At 41.9% G+C, this 13,450-nt stretch overlaps 1 protein-coding gene across 8 annotated transcripts in view; it reads right to left on the reverse strand.

Annotated features, from left to right (window-relative positions):
* Window positions 1–13,450, reverse strand: part of KIF13A (kinesin family member 13A) — a 129,383-nt gene that overhangs the window by 20,475 nt on the left and 95,458 nt on the right. For 6 of the 8 annotated variants that reach the window (XM_050941564.1, XM_050941567.1, XM_050941566.1 and 3 more), the window contains 6 exons: window positions 13,033–13,071; window positions 11,364–11,463; window positions 10,919–11,045; window positions 9,387–9,442; window positions 8,027–8,151; window positions 6,386–6,562 (listed from right to left, as the gene is read on the reverse strand). In XM_050941564.1, coding sequence (XP_050797521.1) covers window positions 6,386–6,562; window positions 8,027–8,151; window positions 9,387–9,442; window positions 10,919–11,045; window positions 11,364–11,463; window positions 13,033–13,071 — 624 coding nt within the window. The remainder of the gene's footprint in view (window positions 1–6,385; window positions 6,563–8,026; window positions 8,152–9,386; window positions 9,443–10,918; window positions 11,046–11,363; window positions 11,464–13,032; window positions 13,072–13,450) is intronic. The other 2 variants (XM_050941570.1, XM_050941563.1) reach the window with 1 other exon arrangement.

A 13,450-nucleotide genomic window follows, 5' to 3' on the forward strand; every position in this document is an offset into this window, starting at 1 on the left:
AGCGGGACAGGGTATGCTTGGGGGAGGGGGCAGAACTGGGTCAGAAAAGGTGAGGCGGGGATGGAGGCTTGGGAGAAGGGGTGGAGTGGGGGCGGGGCCTGGGGCACAAAGAGGTGAGGCAGGGGTAGGGGCAGAACCTGGGGCAGAGCAGGAGGTTGAGCACCTCCAGGGCCCAAAGAAAGCTGGCGTCTGTGGTACAGAGGCCTTGAACTGGGTGTCTGAAGCCGAATCACTCACAATGGCATAATGTTCTGTGAAGTTATGTGCAGATGCTCGTGTAACTGCTCTGCATATCTCTGATATGGTGATACCCTTAGAGAGGGCAAGCGACAAGGACACTGACCTTGTGGAACACGTGCATACTGAAGATAGATGTGTTACCCCCCGTAATTGGTAGCAGAGTTTAATGCAGCCAGAGACCCACATGGAGAACCTCTGAGCTGACATCGCTGCACCCTTTAACCTATTCACAACTGAAAGGAAGAGGCTCTGAGATTTTCTGAAGTCCTCTGTCCTAAGTAGAAGCCTAAGGCTCTCCACACATTGTGAGTATTGAGGATGGTCTCTCTCTTATCCGTATGAGGTTTTGGGTAGAATTTTGGGAACTAAATGAGTTGATTCATGTGAAATGCAGAAGTTATTTTGGGAGTGAACTTCAGGTGCAGTCTGAGTGTAAAAGGGGGAAGTGCTATCAAAGTTGCTATCTCCCCATTCCTTCTGGCAGAAGTGATGGTGATGAGGAAAGGTGAGTTAACGAACAAGTGGCCATGGGTTCGAATGGTGGTCTAGTCAGGCCTGTTAGCACTGGACTGAGGTCTCATTGCAGAATGGGTGCCTTGGGTTGTGAGAAGAGGTTTACTATGGCTTTTAGAACCCTCTTCGTAGTCGAGTGAAAGAAGATTGAGTAGCCTTCTACCTGCTGGTGGAAGGTTGCAATTGTTGCCAAGTGAACCTTCAGCAAGCTAACAGAGAGACTCTATTTCTTTAAGGGTAACAGATAGTCCAGAATTACCAATAAGGTGGCTGAATTAGTGGTGACATCCTTGGACTGGCAACATGTCTGGAATCTCTTCCGTTTCTGTAGGTAGGTGCAACGAGTAGCACCCTTCCTACAATGTAATAGTACTTCCCATACTTCCTCCAAGCAGGATGCCTCTATGTGCTGGAACCACAAAGGAGCCACTCTGAGATGTAGGACCCATGGACTGGGGTGAAGAATGCGAGCCTCATTCTGGGACAAGAGGCAGGGAGTGATCGGTAGGGTCACCGGTGAACATACCACCAGCTTAGACAGGTAAGGGTCTCATGTCTGTCTGGGCCAGGTGGGGGCAATCAGAATGTCCTTTCCTTTTCTTTTTCTTTTTTAATCTATAATCTTCAACAGGTCCTTTCCCAAGAGAGGGAATGAAGGAAAGGCGTAAAGAAGGGAGGAGGAGAGCATCTCCCCTGCAGTGTTAGCCGATCCCCACTCTGGAGCAGTACTGCACACATTTCTTGTTCTGGTAGGTAGTGAAGAAGTCTATCTTTGTCAACCCCCACTGCTGGAATATATTGTGTAGAATGGTTGGTTTACTTCCCATTAGTAGTAGAGCAGAAACTTGTGGCTGAAATTGTCAGCTGTTGTGTTGTGTATTCCCGGTAGGTAGGGCAGTGATAGGACATTGTGGGAGAGGCACCAATTCCATAGCTTCAGAGCTTCTGTGCATAAGGAATGAGACCTGGTATCTCCTTGCTGGTTTATGTAGTACCTAACAGGCCATGTTGTCCATCAAGACCTTCATATGTGTGTCCTTGATCTGCAGGAGGAAGTGAGCACAGAAATTTCAGACCGCTCTGAGCTCTAGCAGATTGATGTGGAGACATGTCTCTGATGGGGACCATTTGCCATGAATAGTGTGACCACTGAGATGTGCTCCCCAGCCTATGAGGGATGCCTCGGTGGTCAGAAGAAGAGATGGGGAAGACTGAGTGAATGGGATCTCCATGCAAATGTTTATTAGGTCCTTCCACCAGCTTAAGTATTGTTTGACTATGGTCAGGAGCTTGTTTACATTGTCTTTGTTTGGTCTGTACACCAAAGCAAACCATGCTTTGAAGCACTTCATGTGTAGTCGACCATAACAATGACTGATGTGCCCGCAGCTATGTGTCCCAGAAGCTGAAGGCAGTGTCTGGCTGAGATTTGAGGGCTGGACTGTATTGTCTATCACTGAAGAGAGACTGAGAAATCTGTGACGTGGTAGGAGCACCCTCACTTGCACAGAGTCATGGTTGGCTCCTATAAACTCTAGGTTTTGAACCGGTGTTAAGGTTGATTTTTGTTTGTTGATCTGTAGGCCCAGTGTTAGAAATCAGTCTCGTGTGGTCTCAGTGGATCTCTGTGAAGGACTGTGTTCTGAGAAGGCAATCATCCAGATAGGGAAAAATCTTAATAACCTGAGAACATAGATAGGCAACTACTAGCAAAAGGACCTTGGAGAATACCCTGGGGGTGGGGGGGGCAATGAGAGGCCGAAAGGGAGTACTCTGTACTGGTAGTGGTCCTGGCCTAGTGTGAACCTGAGGTAATGCCTGTGTCTCAGTATGATAGAAATGGGAAAGTATGCATCTTGAAGGTCGAGGACTGAGAACCAGTCTCCTTTTTCTAACACTGGGATAATCATTGACATACCTGTTGAGTGCATTGAGGTCCACTACAGGTCTCCAATCTCCCTTTTTCTTCGGTATCAGGAAGTAACGAGAGTAAAAGCCTTTGCCCCTGAGATGTGTGGGTACACTGAGATGATTCACTTCTTGGTATAGTAGAATCTCATGAGAAGGGTCCTTGAAAAGGGACAGGGAAGGGTGTTTGGGAGCGGGAAGGGAGGAGAAGTGGATGACACATCCATTCTGGACAATTTCCAGCACCCGCTTGTCGGACGTTATCCATTCACAGCTGCTGCAGAATGGGGAACGGTGATCTCCAAAAGAAAAGGGAGGGTGTCCCAACGTGCAACTGTAAGGAAAGCATTCTATCGGTACCTCGAACAATCCGTCAAAAGTGTTGCTTTGAAATTGAGGGCTGAGACAAGGGTGGTGGTGGCCCCGATTGTTTGAACGTAGAGAATTTTGATTTATTTCTCTGTGGCTCATACGATCTCTGAAACAAGTACTGAAGAACATACTACGATGATCTCAGCTTGAACTGTGGTTGAGGACTATTTCTTTTGTAGGCTGGCATGTATATCCCCCAGGGATCTCAGAGTTGCTCAAGAATCCTTTAGTGTGTGGAGGGATGCATCTGTCTTCTCAGTGAATAGCTTTGTTCCCTCGAAGCGGAGGTTCTGCTTAGGGAAGCTGGGCAAATGGAGTCAAGAGGTCCTCCCAATAACCGCTGCCGGGGAGACTGATTGCGTTGCAATTTTGGTCACATCCAAGATGCACTGCAGAGACATTTCGCCACTAGTAAGCCTTCGTTAATGATAGCCATGAATTGGTCTTTGTATGCATCCAGAAGCTGATCAATAAAGGAGTTTAATTTTGCATAGTTCTGATAATCATATTTGGCTAGTAAGGCCTAATAGTTCGCTACCTGAAACTGCAAAAATAGTTTTTTCTGCCAAACAGATCCAAGCACGTCCCATCTCAGTCACACAGCATAGATTTAAACCGGTATTGGCGACCCCTTGAATTGATCGTGACCACTATAATAGAATTTGGAGGTGGATGGGTGAATAAAAATTGTGTGCCTCTGCTGGCACATAGTACTTTTTGTCTGGCTGCTTGCATGTTGGCAGGATGGATGCTAGGGTCTTACATATGGCCCTAGCAGGGTCTAGGAGTGCCTTAGGGAGGGTTACCCTGGCGGAGGTGGAAGAACATCCACCAGTTTATGATGAGGTTCGAACACCATGAAGTTGCACGTGCAGGGTCTCAGCCACTCTTTGAGTTAGGTCCTGGAATGACCGAAAGTCATCTGCCAGAGATGGCAGGGGGGAGGGAGGGGAACCCACCTCCTCGTCACGTGAGGATAATGAGAGGTGGGCTTGAGGAGCCTCTTCCTTTTCCACCTCCACTTCCTGTTCTTCCTGCAAGAATTCAGGAGGGTCTGGTGCCCTTGATGTCACTGCTGAAGGAAGACGTCTCTCTACCTGCTAGTAAATCATGTTAGGGGCCCGTGAGGCTTATCATCTCTGGGCCTGCTGGGGTCCCAGTATGGCCATTGTGGGTAGGGAGCTGGCGACTGGAACCACGGTTGCCCACACCAAGGAGCTTGAGGGCCGCAGTGGCACCTCTGGTATCCTTGGTGGGACTGGGGTCTATGGTGGGTAATAATTGGCAAGAACCCAGTTCCTCTGGCTCACTATCTGAGTCTGAATGGAAAAGAGGCATTGCGAGGTGTGGAGATGCCATTGTGTCCACTGCTCCTGGTGAGCTCAGTGTCAGGGTCCCAGTACTGAGAAGAGGTGAATCTGGTGCATCATATACCCACAGTAGGGTGACCAGAGACCAAGTGTGAAAAATTGGGACAGAGGGTGGGGGGGTAATAGGAGCCTATATAAGAAAAAGCCCCAAATTTCGGGACTGAACCTATAAAACTGGGACATCTGCTCAACCTAACCAAGAGGTCCGATGCGCATCTGTATTCCACAGGTGCAGATGGTACTGGTATCAGTGCTGAAGGCTGCCGGTGCTGAGGAGCTTATGCTGAGGGAGTTGGTGATGTGGACCTGGTTATATGGTCCATCAGTGGTTGTATGGTCCATCGGTGCCACGCGCACCAGGATCAGTGCTGGTGACCTCATTGATGTAGCCGTCCCTGGGGCGGATCGTCTATGTTTATCACCAGATACCTCGGCACTGGATCTCTCTGCCTGTGCCCATTGGGTCTTTGGGCGTTCCAACTGCCTCTGTCGGCTCAGTACTGTCCATGCCCTGGGTACTGACTCTAGGTGGCTTCACGCCATCGGTACAGAAGATACTGATAGAGCCAGAGAACGTTTCTGGTTTGATCTGGCTCACTACAGTGACTCACAGATGTCTTCTTACCAGTCCTTAGTGAGTAGCTCATTTCCTTAGAATCACCTGCCCTCAACATAGAAGACTGCAGTGATTTCTCACTCTGGGACTCCGGAAACTGAAGGACCAACTCCATCAGCAAGAGTTTTAGCCTTAACTCTCAGTCCTTCTGTAGCAGGGTGGTCACCTGCTCCTGCCCAGAGGGGTTAAAAAGCAGCCTTGGGGAGGGCTGTGGCTGGGGAAAGGCTGACTAGGGAAGCAGCCTCAGCAGTGGCCATGCCCCAGTCAGGGCCCAGCTGGCCCTTATAAGAGGGCAGTGGGCCAGGAGCTATTCAGAGTCTCTCTCTGTCTCTAGAGGGAGAAGAGCCTAGCTGCTGGGAAGCTGAACCAAGTACCTAGAGTAGAACAGGGCTGGGGAAAGGCCAGATGAGCTGGGGAGCTCCAGCCTGGAAAATTCCCAGGCTGCAGGCCTTGTTAAGGGCCAAAAAGGTACTGGGGTTGCAATGAGGCACCCCAAGGGTAGTCAGAGGCAGCAGATCCAAACTTTCCTTGCCAATGATGAGTGGCAATTATACTGCAGTCTGCCCCAGTGAGCGGGGGCTAGATAGTGACTGGCAGCAGCCAAAGACAGGCGCGGTGGGGATAGGAGGTTGGGAGTTCCCTGGGGAGGGGAGACCCAGAGAGACCGCGGGATACTGCAGGGGGCAGAACCCCAGCAGAAGGGGCACTGAGAGCTAGGAGGGGCATGGGGCCAGCAGCAAGGTGAGACACAGGCCTGCAGAAGGCACTCCTGGGTCCAAAGGCTGGAGAGCCAATTCCGTGGATGACCAGCACGAGGTGCAGCAGGGTGAGTTATTGCGCCTAGCTACACCTTCCCTAGACCTGGGTTTTATCTGCTGGCACCAACCACACTTTCGTGGATTGTGCTTCTCCCCAAGGCAGCGAATAAATGCCTGCGCAAGCTGGCTAGCCTTCTGGCAGGCAGGGAGCCATACATGTACAGGCAGGACAGATTGCTACTGAAATTCTCCGATCGACAGCGTGGGGGTGCACACACACCTACAATGGAGCATCCATAAGGACACTTCTCCAAGAAGTATAATTTTGACTCCTAACAGTTAATGTATATAGCAACCATAATTTTCATATTGTAGGTTGTCAACAAAAGTATTATCTTGTTCCATGCTCTATGTGGAACCTAGATCAGTGAGTTCTTTCACCACTAACTGAAATCTTCTCATTTAAGAGACCATTTTAGATAAATGAGGCTTAGGAGCCAAGACAAACAAGCCAATTGCAAAATGGAATAATACTAGGGCAAGAACAAGACAGCAACGAAATTAAGAGCTATATAAGCAGATGGGAACATACAAATAAAACCCATTACCTGCTTGTTGTAAATATTGGCTGCAATCCTTTTACGCAGTACTAATTCCATAGCAGCAGGATGACTAAGTTGCACAGTGATCTTCACTATTAAGTAAATCCTCTCATTTTGTGGTGTTACCCTGTTCAAATGTACTGAATCATGGACAGAAGAATCCCAAGCAGCAGTGGCTGAAACCTAAGTGGACAAATTGAGTAGTGGAGTAAAAGGAGAAAAAGAAAATGAATGTCAATTACTTCAATTTAAAATTTACCAGAATTTAACAAGAAATAGTAACACCATTAATGAAAGAAAAACAGCTGTAGTGGGCACTTAAGGAGCAGAAGTGCCATGGGTGTGTCAGGATCTGACAGGCCACATTGGAATATGTGATCCTGGTGCAGTACAGAGCCCATGTGTAGCGGGGATCTATACACAGCTGCAAGCAGAAGGTTAAAGTGAAGGGAGGGACCACAGGATTCGCTACATGAATCCTCTGGTTGTCCCTTACTTGGGACTTGATCCAAAGCTCACTGAATTCAATTGGCATTAGGAGTGGGCCATAGCAGAGGGGCACACAAAGGCCTCTGCATCTTCCATCCTATGAAAGATCTTTTCCTTTTCCTTCTGCAGGCATCCCCACTACAACCCAGCCAAGTTATTCATCCTGGGAGCTGGTCTCAGGATATATGCCTAAATGAGATAGCATGGAAAGTGGAATAAGTGAAAAATCAAGTACAACTCCAGATTTAATCTACAATTATAGAGCACCTTTCACTTAGAACGGTCCCAAACCTTTTACAAGCAAACATGACCCACAACAGGAAAAATAATCTATTTATTACTTTAGAAATTAAGGCCTTATCTAGTTTGGAAGACATTGTAGTGACTAGAGAATAAGTAGCATTATGACAAGAGCCAAGAGGGTGCAAACTGAGAAAACGCAGAGAGGAAAGCATTTTTAGAGTTAAAAAGTCCTTTCCAAAAAGATTCAACATCTCCCACTTCTCTAAGTTAAGTAATGAGAGCTAAAAATTTACATTCTCTAAGATCCCAAAGAAATCTTCTACAAAATCCAGGATGCACTAGACGTTCGTGGTATTTCTAGGATAAAAAGCAGAAAGAGACCTAAAAATAACCTTTATCAACAACTTCCATATCTTCTGTTCATGAGATAAAAACCCTGTATTTTTTAAATGCTTTACAGGTCACCTGCAAACGGAAAAAATCGAACACGGATCACTTCGTCCACCACTGAAATATAGCTAATTCCAGGGAGGACATGGCAGCTGTTTGACGTCGCACATCAATATAGCACAGGAAGCAAGGAATATCTCATCCAAATGAAACCGCATAAAAGAATTTGGGGCTAAAGAATGTAATTACAGAAACTGAATTTGTTAGCAGCTCTACTCCAACGAAAAGCGCAATAGAACGCATGACTATAGTTTTATAAATACGGGTAGTAACTGCATGGTCTGAAGACTGAAAGAACGACCCTGGCACCAAAAATATTAACAACAACAACAAATTAATAAACATTTATAATTAATTTGATACTTAACTAGTCATAAAAATTAAACACATAATAAAAACACAAAGCAGAAAGCAAGCATGAATGTAAGTTGCAATTGCCAGGAAGGAGGCTTATTAGTAATTTACCTCATCATCACTGTGTTTTATGATTGGCAGATAAAAGAACTGACTCCCATGCTCCTTTGGCAGTATTGAGTTAACTCCTGATGCATGGGGACCTACAAGCTGTTCATTGGCACTGAGGTCATCAGCTAATGAAATCAACACAAAGAACACAAATGAAAAAATTAGGTCTACATCAAAGGATATAAATTAATAGAAGTTTGAATTGTTATAAAGGCCTGAATTGTTACAAAGGCCTATCAGGTGATTTGTACCTTTTTCATACTGTATTAAGTGTTGGCTAATCATAACTAATACACCAAATTATGGGGAAGCTTGCCACATACAGAAAAGGGGCCAGGGAAAACTAGGTTGAGACCATAACATTCATTCTCACTTGTGACCCAAACAAAATTTTAGACTAGATTTTTAGAGGCTCATGAATTAATATATTATGCCAGGCAGGGTCTGAATTTTTTTTTTTTTTATCTATCCATTCATCTTAACCAGCTAGCTTCTCATATAACATCCATCGCTGAGGTATCAAGGCATCTTTAGGAGACCACAATACTAAGGTATCTGGACATTTGATTTTACACATGGGACTACATTAGGGTCATGGTCAAGCAAGTTTTGTAATATTCCACTGAATCAGGTAGTTCTTCCTAAACATCTTGTTTTGTCTCCTACCTACTAACTTCCCAAAACCCTCAGATATAAACCAAATTTCAGCTAAGAGATGCCATCTCTTTCAAGAACAAACACTAAGTCATTTTAGTAGTCCTTTAGTACTAGAAGAACTCGGTGACTTCCTTGGGAGACGTTTCAAATACTCTGTATTAGGCATAAAACTCTTTAATTATGCTACTAACTTGCAGTTTAAATAATAGTTACTTTTGAACCAGAAGGAGAGCAAAAACAACAACAACAACTTCTCAATAGCAAATGGACAATTTTCTATCAGTGCTTTAAAGAAATATGTTCTTGCAGATAGAACTGAAGCACCTTTTGAAACTTGCACTAGATTTACCTATCTGCTGTCGATCTTAAGTTTAAACCCTGCTTCTTTTGGGGGCACTATAATGCATCAAATTTCCTCAAGTATCTTTTAGGAAAATCTCCTTCAGATCTCTTACAATCTCTTGTTATTTGGTCCCAGTTGTAAAGTTATTCTCTGCTTATTTGCACCAGTCTGTGAAATCAGAAAAAAAGAATTTTTCCTTCTAAAAGCTGTACAACATAGCGGAATCAGAGGCATAACGCAAGTTTTTATTTTCCCTGCCTTTCAGGGCCACTCTTTCATTTACCAGTTCATTGAGCTGAATTCAATTATTTCAGTAAAAACAGCATTAAAGAAATTTCCTAACCTGCAGGTACAACTTACCATTCAAATCAAGGAAAAGGACAGGTATGTGTGTTTCCATTCCTGAAGGTGGGGTCCTGGAAGTAAGAACAAACTGCTGTCAATATGGTAAAATAAATATATAAGCTAACCTGCACAGGCAGCTATCCATGCAGTATTTACATACAATGCATCCAATGATTAAAACCTTCAGACATTTTGGTGGAGAATTTAACTGCACCAAAAAAAATTAGTTTTAAAAAAAAAAAAAAAAGTTATAGTACCCATAGATCTAGTAATTCACCCACCTATTATAGATATTCTATTCCTATATATATGACTATATGTATAGCTTAAATAAAAACATTCACCATGGTGATGTGGCACGTTTCAATAGTTATGTGAACTTCATCTTTAAATGACTTGTTCTGTGCATACACATTTTCAGCCATGTTGTTGAACAGTTTTCCTCCACATAGAATTAACTCATCCTTTTTTTTTTTTTTTTTTTTTTTTTTTTTAAAGAGAGGTCAAATCCTAGTCCATTAAAATAAAACACTGTTTGTTTATTTCAATTGTCTCATACACATAGGTGAACAGACTTTCAAGTAAGTGTGTGTGTAACTAATCACTGAAATTAAGTGCCACAGCATTTATATCAATGTGTACATTTTTAGCTAAATGGTACACAATATCTAAATTGAGAAGGAAAAGTCACAGGAACCTAGAAATCAGAGATAGGAAAAAAAAATCTACTAGATCATCTAATCCAGCCTTCTGCTAACAAAGGACTGCCTACCTCGCTTTGTACGCTAGTTTCAGTCAAATAGAACAATTATTCTTAGCCAAGTTTTTCCCAATTTAAGAAGTGTGGACTACGTATAAGCTAGGTTTGATTTTGGTTTGAGTTTTTTCTCCTTAAAGCCAGTTTTAATTATCTGAGTACAAATAAAAGCCTCTGAAACTTGTGTGTGTGTTTGAGTGGGGAACAAAACCTTTTTAAATTGGTCCAAATATTTAAAAAAGGCAAAGTGGAATTTTATTAAGTTTTCTATAATTTGTCTTTGAGCCAACAAAATGAACATATAAAAGATTTCAACCTACGGGTAGTATTCAGAATTATAACCACCTGAAAAAAAGTGCTTAGATTTAACGTTACTGCTCAAATTGTAGCTACAGGATTTTTACCTCAGAGTTTCTGTATAACAAGTTGGCTAGGCAACTTTTTCTTCAGATTCTGAACATACTGTGCATTCTACAAGTTAGCTCTATTACATTTTGCCGAACAGTTCTTTGCTCTTGGACGAGGAAGTTCAGATGTAGTTCCTTTTGTATCCAATGCAAAGCACCAAACAGGAAATTTATTGAGGAACAGTTTATATTCATATTAGGATATTACAGACTCTGGGCCTGATTCACCACTGTTCTTCCAGCTTCACACCAATTAATGCTAGTGTAACACTGGAATATAACAGTGGTGAATCAGACCCTCAAATTTCACCACTTAATTTTCTATGCACACATACAAAAAAAGATGTTGGGGTTTTGTATTTTTGAGCTCTGTTTACACATACCAATCTGCAGGAGCACCTGGGATGCCACTGCCTGGGGCTGGGACAAGAACTGCATTCCTCTCTTCTGTTAGTCCCATCCACTGTTCTAGTAGCCGTGCTTCCCGTTCTACTTCATCCTCCGTTTTCTCTACAGTGAAAGAGACAATATATTAGATGTATGATTTTAAATTGCATTTGTGGTTCACATTTTCCTATAACAAAATTACAGCTTATCATTAGATTATAAATCACACTATGCAGACTTGTGACATGGAAATCTGAACTACTGTATACATTTCAACTTTACTAGAAAAAGTTCCTCTATGAGTTAATGTGACTTTTTTTTTTAAAACCTTTTTATTTTAAACAACGTGCTAAGCACAATTCTAAGTTTCACATCAAGTGAAATTATGTTTGGAAAGGGAGACAAAGTACAAAGAGAATTTAAGCTTCAAGTTATACAAACCTTGCTTATTGCTGATTTTTTTAATCTGTTCATCTAAGTACTCCCTGCGTTTTATAAGTGCATCAGACCACCTTTCTCGCACACAGTTTAAATCTTCTTCCTAATGTGGGGAAAGAAAATATTTTCCTGAACATATTGATCTTTACAAAGGACATACAATTGTATGTGATAATTTGTGATCAGAAATGCTATTGGAAATTTTTGCATGATTAATATGCAGGAAGCTTTCATTTATATCATGCACACTGATTAAGCAGTACACCATCCAGGAATTAAAGGTCAGTATCTTTCAAGCTTCAAATTACAAAAGGAAAAGCATGAAAAGTTGAAACTATACCAGCTGCTGTATAATTTTTATGCTGTCAACATTTCTAAAATGTTCATATACAGAATTTGTGATTTACAGGTTAAGTATTAAGACCACAGAAGTGGCATCCAAACTGTTTAATGCAGTGGAATGGGGAAAATAGGCCAGGTGTTTTCCTGAAGACGGCAGACAGATCAGTATATCCTTAAACCTGCATAAAATTCTGTTACTAGCTGCCATCCGTGCAATAAAAAATTCCCCATGCAAAGAGAATCTATCATGCATTCATGCTTTATGACATCACAGGAATACACCTCTACCCCGATATAACACAACCCAATATAACACAAATTCAGATATAACGCAGTAAAGCAGTGCTCCGGGATGGCGGGGCTGCGCACTCTGGTGGATCAAAGGAAGTTCAATATAATGCAGTTTCACCTATAATGCGATAAGATTTTTTGGCTCCCGAGGAGTTATATTGGGGTAGAGGTGTACTTGGACTATTCTTCTCTGTGATTCAAGGTGTCAGGAAGCGCACAAACAGCCCGCAGGAAGTTAGTACCTAAACTGACATTTTGAAGACTATTAAAGAACATACTATGCTATATTAAGGGATGTCAACGCCTATGCCTGAATAAGGTTTTGTTTCTTCCAAGCGCCAAAATCAAATATAAGTCTTACAACTAGGAAGATATCAGGAATATGATTTCCATTTTTAGCATTTATTCTTATTCTTTTTAAATGCTACCTTTTGGTGATGCATATTTTTAGCTTTCCAAATTTTAACATCTCTAAAGCTACTCAGAATACAAAATACAGACTAACATTTTTATTTTTTTAGATAAGCTAAAACTAAACTTCGATAGCCTAAAAAACAAAATTTCTCATTAAAATATTTAATTTCACAGCACTTCCACTCTGCCTCTCTATTAGCATTTTCAAACAGTACTACATTTTCTAAAGACAAGAAGTTTGCTTTTTAAAGAACAACCTATGACGTAAATTCTGGATAGTAAATGTTAATGAAGGTTGCATGTTTTTATTGTAAGAAACTGTATTTGCATTCTAATATTAAAGTTGCTAAGCTTTATTTATTTTTTAAAGTAACAGGAAGTTAGAAGATCTGATTGTTGGAAATACTATAGAAAAAGAAGTGAAGTGTAAGATTATAAAGTAAATTATAATATAATATATACTGAAATGGCAATGTTTTTATAGCCCAGGCAGTCTTTTTAATGCAGAGAATGTATTTTTAAAGCTGCTTTTGCTTGCTCCAATACTCTTATCCACTTTAAAGTTGCTGGCTATTAGCATTAGCTGTGCCCCATGCCACAGGATATACAGCAACAGCAGCAATACCTGATAACTATCCATATCACCATCATCATCATCTCCTCTCTGGTAGGAGAAAATAAATTTTGTAAAAAACACAAAGAACATGCATTTTACTTGACAAAACAGCACACTGAAAAAAACACATACTAATAAAACCCCAAACATTTCCATCACACACAAAATGGTACAAGGGCAAAGCATTTATACAATTTAATCACCAGAGTCATACAATTAGTTGATTTCATTGCATTTTTGTTTGGTTATATGATAGTGGTTAATAAATAAAAGTACTGGTCTCAATTTTCTTACTTGATCTGAGTATCTCACCTGTGATATGAGTATTGTTGTTAGTGTATATTTAAATTTTTTTTTTCAAATATTTTTGACTTCTTATACATACTGCACAAGGTTTTAAACAGACAATGAGTTGTCAAATTTCTAA

Source organism: Gopherus flavomarginatus, chromosome 2 (genome assembly GCF_025201925.1).
Source record: "Gopherus flavomarginatus isolate rGopFla2 chromosome 2, rGopFla2.mat.asm, whole genome shotgun sequence".
NCBI lineage: Eukaryota > Metazoa > Chordata > Testudines > Testudinidae > Gopherus > Gopherus flavomarginatus.